Below are 17,931 nucleotides of genomic sequence, written 5' to 3' on the forward strand. Positions count from 1 at the left end.
GTTCTAGAATATGATACGGCTCACGATATTCGCATTTTCACCGGATGGAAACTCAAAACAGTCGAAGAGAAAAAGGTTAAATTCTGATTGGAGCTCTCCGCGGACAAGTCGATAGCCGACGAATCAGAACCTAGCATTCCGTTGGGACTGGACCAACGGAAAACGAGCTCATATACATCGAGTTCGTGCCGAGGCGCGTGTGTTTCCAAAAATGGCCGTCTTCATGGCTGACAAGATGGCGACGTTGATTGTATCCTGTAACCACTGATATTCAGCTTCGGTAAATGTCACTAACTTGAGATTTAAGTACAGGAAATCGTTACGAGTGCTTCTCCTCCAATTTTCTCGGAATTGGAACGTCCACACAAGTCTTATTACGTCATTCTTGTTATTCTCGACGAGATTCACGTTCGTGAGGTTGGCTGCTCCGCTGATGTGTTTAGAAAGAAACAGCTGGAGGTAGCAGTAGATAACTAACTTTCGACACTTAGCACGGTATATTTTCATTTTCGATGTGTTTCTAATGACCCACACGTAAGTACTGGCTCTTCATACCTGTTTTCTGCCCTGAGCTCTCGGTCGAATACTTTACGGAATAGCTTTGAACTGTTGATATGTATCGCTGCGTTTTCGCGTGCGACGTTTTCACCTTTGGACAAGGTCTGTTTTTTACTTAACCTGTTAATGTGCTTGATCTTATAAATTTCACTTCGACGCAATCCGGACTGTCCCTTATGAACGCCAAAACTTTTTGATAGCCTTCAGCACATGAAATAACCTCATTCTTATTTCCCTGTGCTATACAGGGACTGCTTGGTGTTTAACAAAATCCTTTATGCCATCGAGTCACTCAACGGCAGTGGGATTGTTATATTTTTGGTACTCGTAAGCCAATGCAAAGGTTTATCAAAGCTTATTGTATAGAGATAGTTTAAAATCATGGATTAATTTCAGACCTGGCGACGATAGCTGAGGATATATTTAGTCGTGGACACGACTAGGAGGCATAGAGCGATCCTACAGCAAACATGACGGAGGACATGTTAGGCGCGGACATCTGCAGGGTATGCCAGGCAGAGGGTCTTTCTGACCGGCCACTCTTCCATCCCTGCATTTGTACCGGAAGCATCAAATGGATCCATCAGGAATGTCTGCTACAATGGATGCGATACTCACGCAAGGAGTACTGCGAACTCTGCGGGTATCGCTTTTCCTTCATGCCAGTATACAGTCCAGACATGCCACGGCGGTTACCTCTGAAGGATGTCGTCAAAGGTCTGCTGTCGAGTGTCCTCACTGCGGTGAAATACTGGTTCCATTACACAGTAGTGGCGATCGCTTGGCTGGGCATCGTTCCCTTATCTGCTTGTCGTACTTACCGAGTGCTGTTCGGCGGTTCCTTGAATCTCGTTCGGGTAAATTATTTTCCTAAATGTATACATGTAAAGAAAAAAAAAGAGTTTGAAATATTTATAGAGTAGACATATGCTGGAATATCTATGGCACAAATGACTGAAACAATTCTGATAATTGAACAACCAAACCGCAGATAATGTCGCTGCCGATGGAGGTGTTTTCCCTAGAGAACGTCTCATCTGACGTGTTCCAAGGCTGCTTTGTGGTGACGTGTACACTGTTCAGCTTTATCGGTTTGGTATGGCTCAGGGAACAGATACTCCATGCAGGAGGTCCCGACTGGCTTGAACGGGACAACGTACAACTACCACCGGCTGAGAACAGGTTGCAACCTGAGGCGAATGTGCCACGGGTCCAAGAGGACCATGCCTTCCAAGTACCCGAGGCACAAGATAATAACAATGTTCCACCCTTCATCGAGGAACCTCCTGTTCGGAGTGAAGAACCAAACTTAATAGGTAAAAATAATCCTAAGGCAAATTGGAAACTCCTCTGATTATGCAATTAGTAATGACAGCAGAATAGGATAAGATAGATTACGGAGTAACCTAAAAATTCCCAGATGGCCCGAATCGGGGTCTGATCGATGAAGGAGCCTCGCCAAGTCGAGAGGGTGGTGAGGACCTGGGGGCAGATCCTCTCTTAGTTGGTACGCCGGAGGGGCCCAACAGGCAAGGCAATGCCTCTCCTCCAAGGGATGAACCGGGCATACACGCTGCCCAGGGACAGCTTCCTGCGGATGGTGGCTGGCGAGGTCAAGCTCAAGGTCCAGGGCAGGGACAGGCAGAAGAGGCTAACTGGAACCCAATGGAGTGGGACAGGCCTGCGGACGAACTCACCTGGGAAAGGTTGCTCGGGCTGGATGGCTCCCTGGTCTTCCTGGAACACATCTTCTGGGTTGTCTCGCTGAACGCCCTCTTCATCTTGGTAAACTTAACCAAAAGCTACAGACATTAAATCCTACCCGAAATTTTTCTTGCAGTCAATAGAAATCTATTATTAATTAAAGTATTAAAATCTAAACAGATTATTATTTTCTTATACATCTTAACATCGCTTAAGTCGATCTTAAGATGAAAGAATTAAATCCATTTATTCCAATATTTGTATATGTCGATACACGACGTGGGTGAACAACTGTTGGAGTATTAAACATAAGAGTAAGAGGTATATTTTATTTGTCTTATGATTGCAGTTGTTTGCCTTTTGCCCGTACCACATGGGTCGCTTTGCCATCGCAGGCCTGGGACTCCAAGAGCACGCAGCAGCTTCCCACTTTGAGGGCCTTGTAACCACCCTCTGTGGTTACTGTGTCATTGGAGTATGTCTAGTGGTGTTGCATACTTTGGCAGCCTTGATGGGCTTCCACCGATCACAACAGATCCTTGGTCTTTGCTACGTCGTCGTCAAGGTGTCCCTGCTCTCGGTGGTGGAGATCGGCGTGCTGCCCTTGGTCTGTGGCTGGTGGCTCGACATCTGTTCGTTGGCCATGTTTGATGCCACCCTTAGGGACCGGGAGGCCTCCTTCAGCATGGCACCAGGCACCTCGATGTTTATTCACTGGCTCGCTGGCATAATGTATATCTATTACTTCGCCTCGTTCGTCCTCCTCCTCAGGGAGTTCCTCAGGCCCGGAGTGCTCTGGTTCCTGAGGAACCTCAACGATCCAGACTTTTCGCCCATCCAGGAGATGATACACTTGCCAATTCTTAGACATGCCAGGAGGCTCGTTTCTTCCATCGTCATATTCGGTACGGTCATCCTACTTATGCTCTGGCTGCCTGTTAAAATAGTTCGATGGGCCTGGCCTGGCTTCCTGCCGTACACTGTCAATGTCCAGAACGAAGCTCAGGTAATGTCACTCACTATTTTCCTTTTTCTCTCTTTCTCTTTATTTCTCATCTCCCACCGCTTTATGGTGATACGAAAGTGGCATTCGACGAAGCAATCGTTTATGAAACTTCTGTAAATTAGGCTATATGGAATCGTTTGATTTATCACGAAAAACCTCCGAAGCAGGTTAGTGAGCTGTCGTTGGAGCTCCTGTTGCTGCAGGCAGTGTTACCTGCACTGTTGGAGCAGTCCAATACCCGCACCTGGTTGAAAGCAGTGGTGCGTGCCTGGTGTCGAGTTGTGGCATGGATGTTGGATCTGCGGTCCTACCTGCTCCAGGACCCGAGCTTCGATCCAGGCCCAGCAGTCGTCGAAGAGGCTCACCACCAGGGTCTCGGAGTAGCACACCATGCCCTGCTTCAGAGGGGACAGGGCTCCTCGAATTTCTTGCCCTACGTCAGGCCTCGATGGTTCCCAGCCCGCCTTATTGCTCTGCTAGTCTGCGTCTGCATTACCCTTGTCGCTGTCAGTCTCGTCATGATGACACTTCCAATTTGGATTGGACGCAGAATCATGGCTTTGTGGATGGTCGGTGCTCCGGCGCCCTCACCTCTCATCCTGCTGCCCGACCTCTCCAACAACAGTGAGTTAAAAAGGCTATTAATAATTTTTACTCGGCTCAGCTCGAGTTTAAGGTGACGTGAAAGTGACGTCAAAGAGGTCTCGTTCATGAAACTTTTCCCTGAACTGGGTGTACCGAATCGTTTCAAACTTAATTCTGTGAATATGGAGACTGTAAGAAAGGTTTGGACACCCATAGGATTTAAATTTTTGAAAAATTTGTTTATAGATATTGTCAAATATCTTTAGAAAAAATGAAACTTCATGACTGTCAGGACATTCCTTATAGCAGGAAATTTTCATCGACAGATGGCGGCGAGAACGTGTCAGCTCTCTCGGGGAGGGTGCACGAAGTGTATACGGTGGCTTGTGGTACATACTTGTGCTGGGCCCTGGCTCAAGGTCTGGCTCTGGCCTTTTCTTGGCTGCCGAGGGGTCGGCGTGCCATTCTGGATAGAATCAAGCACTGGGCAGTCCTCGGACTGAAGGCCTCCGTAGCGAGCATCCTTCTTGTCGGGGTCATTCCCCTGCTCTTTGGTCTTCTCCTTGAGCTCGTGGTGATAATACCCTTGCGCATCCCCCTGGAACAGACGCCAATCCTCTTTATCTGGCAGGACTGGGCTCTCGGAGTGCTCTACACAAAGATAGCCACTGCAGTGACGATGATGGGCCCTGAGTCGAAGCTTCGATTGGCCATCGAGAAGGCCTACAACGATGGGATCAGAGAGATGGACCTGAAGTTTGTAGTGACGGAACTGGCAGCCCCTGTTATCTGTTGCTTCGGCTTGGCCCTGGCGGTTCCATACGCTATGGCGTATGGCATCTTGCCTCTCCTGGTCTCTAACCTCCAAACCCAGATCCTCATTGCCCGCAGGCTCTATCCCTTCCTCCTGCTGGTCAACGTCGTCTTTGTCGTGGTCAGCTTCCAGATCAGGCAGTTCCACAAACTGTACGAACACATCAAGGACGACAAATACCTCGTCGGCAAACGACTCGTCAATTATGAGCATCGCAGCAAACCGCAACAACAATCGCCGCAACAACCGCAGCAACAGCAATCGACCTAACATCTACGTCAAGCCATTCCTCCAGATACGCAGAGGCGAAGTGGAACTGGCTGACAGGAGGTAAGACCACTTCCTAAGTATAAAGTACTCCATGTTGTGACTGGTTTCGTCGAAAGGATTCACTTATTTAATGGCTTAATAATTTGTTAGCTGCGTTTAAAATTTTGTTTGTACATTAAGTTAACATGACAGGTGTACGTCTTCCTTTGCGAATGGCATTATCACTAGATATATTGAGAACTCGTACTATAACGATACGATACAGTGTACTCTTATCTATTAACATTGAATAAATCTGTAAATAAATAAATTATAGTTATATTAATCCGAGTTAAATGCTTGTTAAGGGAATTGTGGATCAAATCAGGGGAAGACTGTCATCTCGGTCTTTGTCTTGCAACCTGTGCGTGCCCTTCGAAGCTACCACCAGAGCCGACGGCATATTGCGAAGAACCGGTGGAATTGAGTTGGAGATTGCCCTGATGGACGTCTACTTGGTGCCTCCTGGGATTCGTTTACGGTGAATTATTCTTCATCGGAGAGGTACGGGATAGATGTTTGTGTGGATGAGATGCACCGAGGCGGGTTATGACTTCCGAGGGACAGAAGACCATGTCGGGGCAAGAACGTTTTGACATTAGGACAAATTCGTTGAGTGTAATGGTCGTTGCGATGGAAGGTTACCTCCTCGTTATGTTCACCTGCGGAGTCATCGAAAGTATTCTGCTTGGTTGGTGAGTCACTTCCCTGGTATTTTGGGATTTAATACATAGGAGCTCTTACAATGCTGCTATACCATTCATCATGCGGTAGGATCAATTTCCCTGATGTAGGGAAGTGTTTTTTTCGCGGTCATCGGGGAGCTTAACAGCAAAGGACGGATTTTCGAAGGCGAGCTCAAGGATGACGTTGAAAAGGGTGAATTTGTTAATGAGTTGAAAATCATGAGGAAGGTTCTGGAATTTGTTTCATAAGAATTGTGTCACATCTGCCAGCAATGTGGATTTTAAATATCTCCGCTGATTAGCTCGCTCTTAGGAAATCTGTCACTTTCTTGTCACAGTTAATACGATTCCTGGAAATCTTAAATAACGTACAGTATGTTAGAGATACAAGTTTCATTGACTTTATTCCTTCCTCTTAACTCGACACAATTGCGCGTGTACATCTGCATACGTATCATTGCGATCCATCGCTGTTTCTTCGAGTCTTTGAATCAACTAAACTTTCTAAACAAATGTGTTCAAAGAGAACGTGGTCATCCACAGCAAGAGTGCAATACTGCAGAGGTTACGCGTTATGTCGGGGAAAGATGAGTAAATTAAAAGAATTAATGAATAAGCGAGAGTAAACAAGCGGTAATTCGAGGTTGTGGCGTGGCATCGAGGATCCTTGAGGCTGCGGTTCATAGACATCGCTGTGTAATCACAAATAACGAAAGAGAGGCGCTGTAACGGAGAAAAAAAAGGAAAATGTGCAGCGCATAACATAGCATAAACCTGGACTGTGACGTGCGATGTAGAGTTTTCTTCTTGTTAATAAACGACTTGACATATAGTTTTACTTCTGCGTTCCGGCAAGTCGATCTTTTAAGTTTGACGGATGTTACGCAGATCAGTTAGCTCTTCTAAGATTTTTCTCTACAGTCCTTAGAGAACTGTCTTCTCTCATGTTACATTTAAAATGCTTGGAATGCTCCCATATTGTAATATAAATATATAAATATTTATAATACTCATTACAATGGGCGGTATTGTTGGAGAAATGTTTTAACAAATTTCTGCTTGGGATTAGTAATCTTGATAGACGTCTGACTAAATGCACAATGATCACTTCATTCGGTGATTGCGAGTATTAAAATTTTCTGCATTAACGTTAGTACCTGGAACATGTAAATACATACAGAGGTTGTTTTAACCAAATATATTTTATCGTATCCAGGGATCGCACTTCAGGTAAAATTTTTAAACCATTATCACATCGCAGGTTATGTAATTGGAAGAAATAAATACTTCAACGTTAAGAGTAACATTCCATAGATATCAATAGGTTTGATCTGCTGTTTATTTAGAGTTTGGATTATCTTTTAAAATAGCGGGAAATTACGATAAACGTTAGAGAAATTTATTTGAGAAACATTAACCATAACTTAATATAAGAGAAGTAATAACAAGCAGGATATAAAAATGTTCCATCTGCAAATTACTTTATCCCTAAAAATTTGCATGACAGGTCATACGCGTCGAATAAACGAGGTTAAGGAATTTGTTAAAAAGAAATTTGTATGATCGATGTTTAAAATCACAATGGGACAATCCCGTTCGTCTTTTCTGCGACGTCTTCTTATTGGTGGTTCCTCAGTGATCCAACGGAATCCAGCCAATCACAGCTCTCGAGTGTGCGAACTCGAGTTAACGGAAGTTTTATTGGTTTACGTCTAGTTCAAACATGCTTTAAACCAATTAAACTTCGTTTAACTGGTTTATATGCAGTTTAGGCCTCGTTCGTCAACTTCGAATTAACCGGAGTTTAAGTGGTATACCGTAGGTTTAAACCGCGTATAAACTAGTTAAACTTCGGTTATCTCGAATTGTGGAACTTCAGGGGCAAAATTTCGTCTTAAGGCCAATATTTCATTAGTGCAACAGATACATACAAGTGACGAAGCGAAAATAAGAGCATTTGATTGGCTGCAAAGAACGTACGGCAGAACTTTCTCTATTTCTCCAGCTATTTCTTTGCAGCCAATCAAAACCTCCATTACATATCGCTGTAGCGCCAATGAAATATCAACCTTAATCACAGCTTGTGGCAATTCCCTTCCTTCAAGCCGGAAGTGACTCCCGTGGACTAGCCACCGCTCACGGGTACCGCGCTTCCATTGGTCCACACCACCCGGTCCATCGGAAAGCGACCAATGAGCGCGGCCCGACCGAACCGCGGCGACCAATCAGAGAGCTCGCGCCAGCAGGAGGAGGCGCGCGTTCCGCCGCTGTTTTGACTCCGGCAGTTCCGGCTTACCTCGGCAGCAAAACGGACCACGGGGACCGCACGCGGAGTCGCGAGGTATACACGCGTGTGCCAGTGCCCGCAAGGAATACGGCAAGATAGACACGTATATGCATACCGATATATCTATATACCCCGCGATATACCTTATACGTGTATATATATATAGGTATACAGATATACATATATTTTTTTAACGCCCGTCCGCGAGGAGGCATCCGCGGTGCGTACACGAGGCGAGGCGGAGTGCAACGAGTGCCCCGGCGAGGACGACTCATCGCCCGGGAGTGAACAGCGCGAAGGGAGGAGGCCGAGAGAGAGAGGCCCGGTCCCGAAGGCGGAGAGAGGGAGGGAGAGAGAGAGAGTCACCGAGGAGAGGTACGCGGTCGCACGAGGAAGAAGCCGCCGCGGCTCACCGAGAGCATGGCGAACAGCGTTGCGCCGGACTCGTGGGAGCAGCAGGCCGACGGCGCCGACGCGAACCCCGCCGTCCAGGAGAGGGCCCACGAGGTCGAGGGCAAGTTCTCCACCCTGAACGTGAACGCGGCCGAGTTCGTGCCTTCCTTCTGCATTAGTCCCGCGGCCCCAAGTCTCCCAGTCGCCCCGGCCCCGGCTAACGCGCCACCGGCCTCCGTGCCTCCGGAGACCCACCACGGTGAGTCAACGAGATTGTTAGGTTAGTTCATCGAGTCACCTCGAGTCACTTCAAATCACTTCGAACCAGCTTGAACATCTCTAGTCTATTCGATCCATCGGTCATCTTCCCTGGATTATCAGGACCTCCGGAACCACTGCAGGGTAGGTCAGGAACGGACAGACCACAGCTCCGGTTCGAATAGGATTTGCGGTGGACTCGTGGCAGATGGGTTAAAAGTATTTTAGGGCTGCTTTTGAGAATCTCAGAGGTTTTTAGGGTTCAAAAGGGTTAAGCGTTGTCCAGGGATTGGATTTGTGTTTTGAAGAGGGAAACGGGGGTTTCGTTGGTCAGGGCATGTCATTTCTAGGTTTAGTGTGTAATGGGGCTCGGTGGATAGGTCTGGACATTTCTGGATTTAACTGGATTTCTCTGGGCTGAATTGGTCATTGTGGGCTGGGTAACAGCTGGAAGTGGATCGAGAAAGAATGTTCTGCGATTTTTGCACCTGTGGAACCTGATAGTGGAAGGATTTTGTGCTTTGATGGTGGATACTGCCGAGAAGTCAGTGCTTGATGTTTGAAGGGGCGATATGTGGACTTGGTTGGCCCTTGAAGATGAATAGTTAGGGATGAGTCAATGTTTCTAATGTGTCTACAGTTTTGGATTACGAGTGTTCTAACTTAGTATGCACAGTTGATATGGTTAATGTTGTAATCCAAGAACTGTACCAACTTGCTACTTCCAAAAGTGTTGCGTAGACCTTTTGTATTTTACTGAAATTGGTGTTATAACCTAAAATTACTTCCCCTGTTGAAACGTTATTATGCAGGATGTTAGAGGGAGATTTTAATGTTCTCCGACCCAGTTTGTTATCACTGTTCCTGTAACCTGACTTTATTAGTATTTTTTAATTGGATTCTGTGATTCATGTAAGGATTGAAATATCTCTGTGTCTAATGTCACGAGGGATTATTGTTCGCAGCAGCTAGTGCACCGGCAATGCCACCTGATCCGGTGGGCGACCGAGCCGAGGAACCTCCAGCCGGAGGAGGGGCTCCACCTCCCAGCGACATGAACATCGACCCTCTCAACACCAGCCCTGAACATCAACCTGCTGACTCCTGGGAAGAAGCTGCCGTCGACGGTGACCCTCTACTAACTCCTGAGAACGAAGAGGTAGCAAAACATATTCCTACGAATTGACATACCACGAGCTTATTTAGATAAGATTTCCCAAATGATCAACTTTGAATAATGTGGATAATTACCAACCTTTGACTTTAATGTCAGGCTGACATCGAAGAAGATGAGGAGACGGTCGTCAAGATACCTAAGAAGAAGGTGATCAAAGTTGCGGAAGATACCAAAAGCAAAAAGGAGCATGTCAACGTCGTGTTCATAGGCCATGTGGGTATGTACTAGAATGTCATGACAGGCCTTGTGTCATCGACACTAAAGCTTCTCTCTATATTACGCTACCAAGTTAAACCAATGAGAAGAACATCTCATGATACTAAGTATTACAAATAATTTTTTTTTGTGGTATTGGAGTGCTTTAACGTCTAATCATCTACTCTATTTGTCTCTCGTGTATCTGTTTCATGTTTCTTCTTTACTTATTCATTTCATTATTATTAAGTATTTTTATTCTATTAACAGATGCTGGCAAGTCTACCATTGGAGGCCAGATAATGGCCTTGACGGGGATGGTCGACAAGAGGACCTTGGAGAAGTACGAGAGAGAAGCGAAGGAAAGGAGCAGGGAGACGTGGTACCTGAGTTGGGCCTTGGACACCAACCAGGAGGAGCGAGAGAAGGGAAAGACGGTGGAGGTTGGCAGGGCGTACTTCGAGACAGACAGGAAGCACTTCACAATCCTGGATGCGCCAGGTCACAAGAGCTTCGTGCCTAACATGATCGGTGGAGCAGCACAGGCTGACCTGGCGGTGCTAGTGATATCGGCCAGGAAAGGAGAGTTTGAGACAGGCTTCGACAGGGGAGGGCAAACCAGGGAGCACGCCATGCTGGCCAAGACTGCTGGAGTGAAACATCTCGTGGTGCTAGTGAATAAGATGGACGATCCAACGGTCGAGTGGGACGAGGGAAGGTACAACGAATGCAGGTGAGGATCCCTCGACAGAGAGGGGGTTACGCTTGACAGGTCAGTTAAGTGTGGACAGACAAAGAAGATCACGAAGAAGAAATCCTTACTAGGTTGGATAATCATTATTACGGCGTAAGTGAGAAATTTCAAAGCCAGTAAAGGTTAGAATTTGCCTACAGTGCCTTCAACCTGGAAGTCAGCCTTGTGGCCGTACAAGTTTGTCGTAACCTCACTTTAGACAGATAGAGAGGGATGCGTTGTGAAATATAGAGGTTAATCATTCTCGCGGGCAAGTTGATTTTTCTTGTCTCTGACAGGATTGTTCGTTTCGATTTCAGAGACAAGATACTGCCCTATCTCCGTAAGTTGGGCTTCAATCCGGCGAAGGACCTTACATTCATGCCGGTCTCTGGACAGCTTGGTATCGGTTTGAAGGACCCGATACCAGAACAATTGTGCACCTGGTACAAGGGGCCACCCTTTATTCCTTTCATCGACTCGTTGCCCTCCCTCAACAGGAAGAGCAACGGTCCGTTCATAATGCCGATTGTCGACAAATACAAGGACATGGGAACGGTGGTCATGGGGAAGGTTGAAGCTGGCGAAGCCAAGAAAGGACAGTCGTTACTCGTCATGCCTAACAGGGTATGAGGTTATATTTCTCCATATTTTCTTCTCTTATTTTCCTCCACAGAGAGGCTACTTAGGATGCATCTAAAATTCTACTACTGTACTGGTGTTTTAACAGACTGCAGTCACCGTCGATCAGCTATGGTCCGATGACGAGGAGGTTACCTCAGTGGGTCCTGGAGAGAATGTCAAGATCAAGTTGAAGGGCATCGAGGAGGAGGACGTCAGTCCAGGGTTCGTTCTCTGTGACAGCAACAATCCCATCAAAACGGGAAAAGTCTTCGACGCACAACTCGTCATCCTGGAACACAAGAGCATCATCTGCGCAGGCTACAGTGCGGTGATGCACATCCACTGTGCAGCGGAGGAAGTGACGGTTAAGGCACTGATATGCCTCGTCGACAAGAAGACTGGCGACAAGAGCAAAACGAGGCCGAGGTTCGTCAAGCAGGACCAGGTGGCGATAATGAGAATCGAGTGTGCAGGAGTGATATGCCTTGAAAAATTCAAATTATTCCCTCAGATGGGACGGTTCACCCTTAGGGACGAAAGTGAGTACCGACCTTCTAATATATCCTGTCATAATCTCTCTAACCATAAGTTCCTTAGGATTAGCTGTACTTTCCAAGGAATGAGTGTATTAACTGTAAAAATGTAGCTAATCCAAACGAATCTCAATTGGGCGTATTGGAAGGTAACTTCGCTTCCTAACCTGCAATTGTTTATCCACAGACAAAACCATCGCCATTGGCAAGGTGCTCAAGGTGATCGAGTAGGCGATCTCAGGACTGGAACAGTTCCTGCCGATATCCTGGGGCTCGGCGTGGGTGGGCCACGGGTAGAGAGGGGGAGAAAGAGAAAGAGCACTCAGCGACTCGAGGAGTACTTAGGATGTATGCAACGACGCAAGCCAAATCACCCAAGACCGTTCGCACCGAGCCACTTGTCGAGACCTGCACAGTGTGTGCGTGTGTGAGTGCGTGCCTGTGTTGAGAGGAATAGGGTGACCAAGTAGTATCCGAAGCATCCTAGGAGGAAGACAAAGATGGCCCTACGGAGTATACAGCAGCCGGACAGTGACACCTAATTGAGAAACAATCCCTGACGTGTCTCGATCTCCATAGAAGAGACAATTGAAAATGTCCTGAAGGGAGAGATAGCACGCCAAGACATGTGAAATCAGCAATCGAAGACGTTTCTTTGCATCATACCAGACAGCGTTTCACCCATTGGACTTCGATGGTGAGTCGGCATCGAGGTGACAGGTTCGTATTTGTCCAACATACATTCATAGGTTTCTATGTTAACGAGGGATGTAAACAGAGAACCTCTGGACAGAGACGTCATGCGACAATTAAGTGCTACAGGCGTGCGTACGCGCGCGCGCGCCTGTGACACGTCAAGCTAGTTTTGAGATTAGGAATCCTGTCGGTGGCATAGGGAGAACCGCGGCGATGATACTAATTTTCCTAAACTGTACCAGAGAGAGAGCGAGAGTAAGAGAGAGAGAGATTGGACGTGAGAATAAGAGAGTAAGAGAGAGAGAATGACTGTCTGGAGGAATGCGATCGAAAGAGAGAGAATGAGAAAGACGCCCTGGTCGGACCTTGAGCGATATTTCTTGTGTCGAGGATATTTAATATATATATTGTAATAACGGATAGGGAGAGGCTGAGGAGGGGGAGATAAACCATTACGGTATATATGAAATATACACGCCCCCCTGATCGGAGAGTCGGCGAGCTGGAGCTAACCTCTATTGGCCACCGATCGGAGGGCAGTATATATTCAGATATATATAAATATATATATAAATATATATAGATATTGGATAGGCGAGATATTTTTGTTCTTCCGAAAGCCTGGGCGTGAGAGCAAACCCACGAAATGAGGTTATGCAGAGACACGGGGTGGGGAAGGGGGAGGGGGGTATATATTGAAAAATCAACACGTATAATTAATATAACACGAGAGGGGCTAACGTTTAAGGGGATATTGATACCAATTGATTGATTAATTTTCATTATTATTATACATCATCATCCACACTAACGGTTGTCGCATGCCGGCGATGGTGAACCTTCGGACTGAATTAAGGGGATGGAGAAGAACGGCTTAGTGGATACGTATTTACGATGATATGTGTCGAAAATAAACTTTGGAGGAACTAGGTAGAGCGTTACATGTGACGAATTACGATTATTATTATTGAATTATTATTGAATTATTATTGAATTATTATTATTATTATTGAATTATTATTATTATACTGTTTCTTATTTTATTGTCATTAAAAACAAATTTACAACAAAGGCTATTCTCGTTCGAGTAATTTTCCAGTGGAGTTTTCTGCACAGGGTTTGGCCTCTGGACGCCTTTCGACCTCGTTCTTAAAATCTGGTATTATCAGAGGTAGGGATATATGTGGAAATGATTATTGCAAAAAGTGCGCAACAAAGGGAGTGGCGATGGGGTATCAGGCCAGGCCTTGGGTATGTTGTGTGCAGAATGCTCTGTTGGACAGGAAACCGATGCTCTCCTTGGAGGTTAGGGAGACGCAGGGCTACGTGGCTTAATGCGTCGTAGAAGTGCTTTTTTAGCTTTGAAACGGGCGACACGCTGCTGTGAGGAGGTTAGGATTCTATGGACAGGGCCCGACTTGCGGATCGCTCAAGGGGTGTACGACTCGAAGGAACGTGAGAAACATGGATACCACTTGTAGCATTTTGTTCCGTTGCTGTACAATGTGAAATGTATTGTTGAAAGTGGGACTCTGTTGTCGATTGCTGAAACCAAACAACAGCAAAGTGACTCCAAGAACTTGTAACTTTTGCTGTGGTCTTGCTATCAGGGGGAGTTTATACGTTTGAACTTTTAATACCTTACGAAACTCTCCCTGTGCTGTCGTAGATAGAGACAAGTCGTGGAAGAAGAGTTCTAAGTCATAAGTTCATATGTTGTTTTGATACAAGATTTAACTTATTTCTTATAGTCGAAATTGTAAATTGTGTTTGTATTGGACTTGTTATTAGTTAATACTTGGAAATTCTATGGCAATTGAACGGAGTTCGTTACGAGTGGTTTCCATTGTTCCTAGTGGAACGAAACTATCGAGAGGCGTCTCGAGGCAGGGATGTTCCTAGACGGCGCCGACTTTTCGCCTCCATAACAATTATTGGATTGGCTGAAAAGCCCTGCGACATTTTATATGCTTTTATTTCTTATATTTAATGAGAACTCACAAATGCTTTGAGCAGCTATTCAATAAATGGGCAGAGATCTGAAATGGAGATGGGGGATTACTGTCTGAAGTTGTAATTCAATAGATAAATATGAATTTTAACATTGTGCCGTTGTGTCGCAAGACTTTTTAGCCAATCCAGTAAAAGTAAGGTTAAGCGGTCCGCGGAACGACACGTGTAGTTCCTCGGAGTAGGGGAAAGTGTGTGTTTGCACGTAATTTACGTTCGCTCGATGTAAATGTTGTATAGAAGTGCGAGCGAGATGTGGAGAACGATTTTTAGGTTTTACACGTGAGCTCCGAGCGTCGGAATCGTCAGGAACAAACCCGCGACTCTGTGAGTTAGGTTATGTGACGCGGGCCCGAGGATGCGCGTACTCGTGTAAGATATAAGGATCGGCAACGACCCCATTGTTATTAATAAATATTGATCTAATATTAATTATTGTACTCGCGGAACTACCGAATAATACTACGTGTAAGCAAGAGAGTGAGAGGCAGGACAGAGCAGACTAAGCAAACGTATTTGGAAAGAGCGAGAGAGTGACTTCTCTGAGTGCGTAGTCGAATAAGTGCGAGAAACGAGTGCAACGTTACCCAGAATGGGAAACGGAGGGAATTTTACATAGGAATCTCTCACAAGAGTAATATAACGTGCTGGGCCAAGTAATGGTGCGAAGGGCTGACGAGTGTCTCTCGAAGGGTTGATTCTTGGAGGGAGATGCATCGCTAGCACTCTGTGCCACCGGTGCACCAATGTGGAGGGCCACATTAATATTTTTATATATTAACCGCGCTACCGAATCCATTCGATCCTTGCCGACGATAAGGTCTGTCAGGTAGCACGATTCTGGGAATGTGAAGTCGCTTTGCACGTTTCGAGGACATCGTATTCTGTAGAGGTTTATCGGCACGGCGGATTACCTTGCTTGAAGCATAAGAAGTCGATTGCATTGGACTGGAGATTCAGATAAAAGGGGAGAAGGGATGTGTTTCGTACTTCGAGATGCTCTTCGGCAAAATGGCTCGAGGCATGCCTCGGTTTTCATTAGAAATCGTTCCAATGGCCTCTGCTCGGCTCCCGGCTAATGGTTAAGCGACAACACTAGTGTACATTAAATTTGGCGGCAATTATAAGTGTAATTAGGATATTATTTTGCTACTTGAGAAATTGCCACTACGGATAATTGGTAATTTGACTCGATGGAACGCCATCGGCAGACCGAGTGGAAAGGATATTTTTTCATAATTCCATCGAGCGACAAGTGTTTAGAGCACTTTTCTATAATTTCATTTCTGTGTCGAAATGTTCCTTCCACGGTATGTAGCTTCCATCGTCTGTCAAGTGTCGTGTGATCTTCTCGAGTCGTTACATTGTCCCGGCGAGAACTATCGAAATCGTATGCGAAGGATGTCCTTCCTAGGATTATTAAAGATATTATTTTCAATATGAATTGGCGTGGATTCTGGAGATAGCGTTACTATTGCGCACCCGATTTGGAGATAAGCGAGCGAAACGATTCTTAAGAGAGTTCTGCGATTACATTTAATTATATGTACAGGTTATATACGACTGTGTGTATATATTTGTAAGTTACACATGCATATATAATTTGTACGTATTCACATTGTGGTGGCGCGAAACGAGAGAGGTTGAGTGGAGGGCGAAACCTTCGGTGTCCTCGAATGTAACCTAACCTATTTTATAATCCGGGAGGTCGAGGCGCGATCTTACGTCCGTTTCGTCCGCGTGGTCCTAAACTAAAAAATACCGCTGCCCCCTCCCCGATGAGCAGAGCACGCCTGACCGTAAACGCCACGGAATGGTGTATCGCGTAAAAGCGAAACACGAAGTGGACCCTGACACATTTTGCGTACCCACTGGTTCTACCTCGAGGGGAATATTCTTGAAAGATTGCAGGAGAATACCTTAGATATCTATCCTGTAATTAGAGTTTTTTAGTGCGGATATCAAAGGAACGGTTTGGTGTGTCGACTCCATGTGTCCTGCACAATGTTTTTAAATTCTCGAGAATTTAAGTTCTATATCTTGAATATAACCAAGAGCGTTAAGGTATTTTAAAAATTCCAAGGGAATTTAAGGGAGTTTACGAGAACTAGGAGAATTTCTATTTAAATTAATTTATAAAAATAATTTATTGCCTTTAGTAAGTAATGTTCATAAAGTTAGGGTACTTTTTGTAAATAGTGTCCCTTCAATTCATAGTTCCTTTCTTGCTTGCGATGAATTTCTATTTCTACAGTTTGTACCACCACTCTTACTAATCTCGAGATGCACACAAAGTTAGGAGGTTAGGTGAGTCGATTAACTGTGGCTTGTTCAATTATTGAAAATTTAAAAAGTCAAAGTCTGAAATATGGTTAAAATGTCTAAAATTATAATCGCTAATAGTTTGTTAAAATTACTGAGAATAACTTTAATGTTATAAAAAGAAAAATTCAGTTCTCATGAATTCTCATAAATTTGTGGAAAATTGAATCAGCAGTTATATATCTCGGTTATGTTACCGGGATAATATAACGAACGAAAAACTAACCCTATGTCTATGGATGCAACTAGCCTCGTGAATCTAGTTGTCTAGGGTATTCCCCGCTCTCAGGGCAAATGCAACCGGTGGTGAGGGCTATATAGGGCTGGCTCTGCGGGTTCCAATGGAAAGTCGGCCTCCAATTGGCTCTCGCGGTCTCCCATGCCTCCCCAGCCCTAGATCCAGGAGAAAACTTGTCCAATTCGAACGGGCGGATCGCGAGTGACCCTAGTCCGTTCGTCTCTCGCTTTTCCAGTCGCTTTGATCCTCGCCGACTTTTCCCTAGACGCGGCGGGACAGCCTTGTAAGCTTTGTAACTCGTATCCTTGTAACACGACACGCGTAACACAACCCCCCCACTCACACACAAACACACACATGTATACACTGTCCAGCCTTTTTTATAAGAGGGGAAGAGATACAGAATAAAAAAATAGCGAAAAGCAAATCGGATTAAAAGGTTGACGACATGTTGTACTAAAGTAATAAAAGAATTAAAAAAGAGATAAGATGATACCGGAGGAGGAAGAAAGAACTATATTATTACTGGAACTGTAAGAAGCGACTGCGTGGGAGAGAGAGGGAGAGAGTGGCTGGATGAGAGAATGAGAGAGAGAGAATGAGGTGTTTTTTCGTCAACGCATGTGCGCCCGCTCCTCTAAGCGACGGCGAGGGGGAGATGAATAAATTTCAATGACATTTTCATATTATCAATAAAGAATGTACACACATGAAGCAATGACCCGTGACTCTCGTATTTCCCCGAAAAAACTTCGATGTTCCGGGTTATAGCTCTCGTGATTTTTATTTCCATTTAAGTAACC

At 45.3% G+C, this 17,931-nt stretch overlaps 2 protein-coding genes across 8 annotated transcripts; both read left to right on the forward strand.

Annotated features, from left to right (window-relative positions):
- The first annotated feature begins 214 nt into the window (after positions 1 to 214).
- Positions 215 to 6,963, forward strand: LOC105695014 (E3 ubiquitin-protein ligase MARCH6). 6 transcript variants are annotated; one of them, XM_023431933.1, is made up of 9 exons: positions 287 to 534; positions 807 to 885; positions 955 to 1,415; positions 1,550 to 1,874; positions 1,979 to 2,343; positions 2,612 to 3,268; positions 3,436 to 3,892; positions 4,180 to 4,997; positions 5,285 to 6,963. In XM_023431933.1, exons 3-8 carry the CDS (start codon positions 1,029 to 1,031, stop codon positions 4,935 to 4,937), a joined length of 2,949 nt encoding a protein of 982 aa, XP_023287701.1. In that variant the 5' UTR covers positions 287 to 534; positions 807 to 885; positions 955 to 1,028; the 3' UTR covers positions 4,938 to 4,997; positions 5,285 to 6,963. The 6 variants fall into 6 exon arrangements, with proteins under 6 accessions (XP_012271650.1, XP_023287701.1, XP_012271652.1 ...); XM_012416229.2 differs by having other exon boundaries at positions 807 to 879; XM_012416230.2 differs by lacking the exon at positions 287 to 534 and adding an exon at positions 542 to 660 and having other exon boundaries at positions 807 to 879.
- A 988-nt stretch (positions 6,964 to 7,951) lies between these two features.
- On the forward strand, positions 7,952 to 17,842 carry LOC105695019 (eukaryotic peptide chain release factor GTP-binding subunit ERF3A). 2 transcript variants are annotated; one of them, XM_012416235.2, is made up of 7 exons: positions 7,952 to 8,601; positions 9,566 to 9,759; positions 9,874 to 9,994; positions 10,243 to 10,705; positions 11,026 to 11,332; positions 11,436 to 11,868; positions 12,050 to 17,842. In XM_012416235.2, exons 1-7 carry the CDS (start codon positions 8,370 to 8,372, stop codon positions 12,091 to 12,093), a joined length of 1,794 nt encoding a protein of 597 aa, XP_012271658.1. In that variant the 5' UTR covers positions 7,952 to 8,369; the 3' UTR covers positions 12,094 to 17,842. The 2 variants fall into 2 exon arrangements, with proteins under 2 accessions (XP_012271658.1, XP_023287541.1); XM_023431773.1 differs by having other exon boundaries at positions 9,569 to 9,759.
- Positions 17,843 to 17,931: the final 89 nt, after the last annotated feature.

The sequence above is a fragment of the Orussus abietinus genome, unplaced genomic scaffold, assembly GCF_000612105.2.
Source record: "Orussus abietinus isolate OABI.00-Male unplaced genomic scaffold, Oabi_2.0 scaffold35, whole genome shotgun sequence".
In the NCBI taxonomy this organism is placed as follows: Eukaryota; Metazoa; Arthropoda; class Insecta; order Hymenoptera; family Orussidae; genus Orussus; species Orussus abietinus.

Coding starts and splice junctions, on each gene's coding strand:
- LOC105695014 (XM_012416227.2), top strand. CDS start 1,029: ATGACGGAGGACATGTTAGGCGCGGACATCTGCAGGGTATGCCAGGCA. Junction 2,344..2,611: donor TGAACGCCCTCTTCATCTTG/GTAAACTTAACC, acceptor TTATGATTGCAG/TTGTTTGCCTTTTGCCCGTA. Junction 3,269..3,435: donor ATGTCCAGAACGAAGCTCAG/GTAATGTCACTC, acceptor CCTCCGAAGCAG/GTTAGTGAGCTGTCGTTGGA.
- LOC105695019 (XM_012416235.2), top strand. CDS start 8,370: ATGGCGAACAGCGTTGCGCCGGACTCGTGGGAGCAGCAGGCCGACGGC. Junction 8,602..9,565: donor GCCTCCGGAGACCCACCACG/GTGAGTCAACGA, acceptor TATTGTTCGCAG/CAGCTAGTGCACCGGCAATG. Junction 11,869..12,049: donor GTTCACCCTTAGGGACGAAA/GTGAGTACCGAC, acceptor GTTTATCCACAG/ACAAAACCATCGCCATTGGC.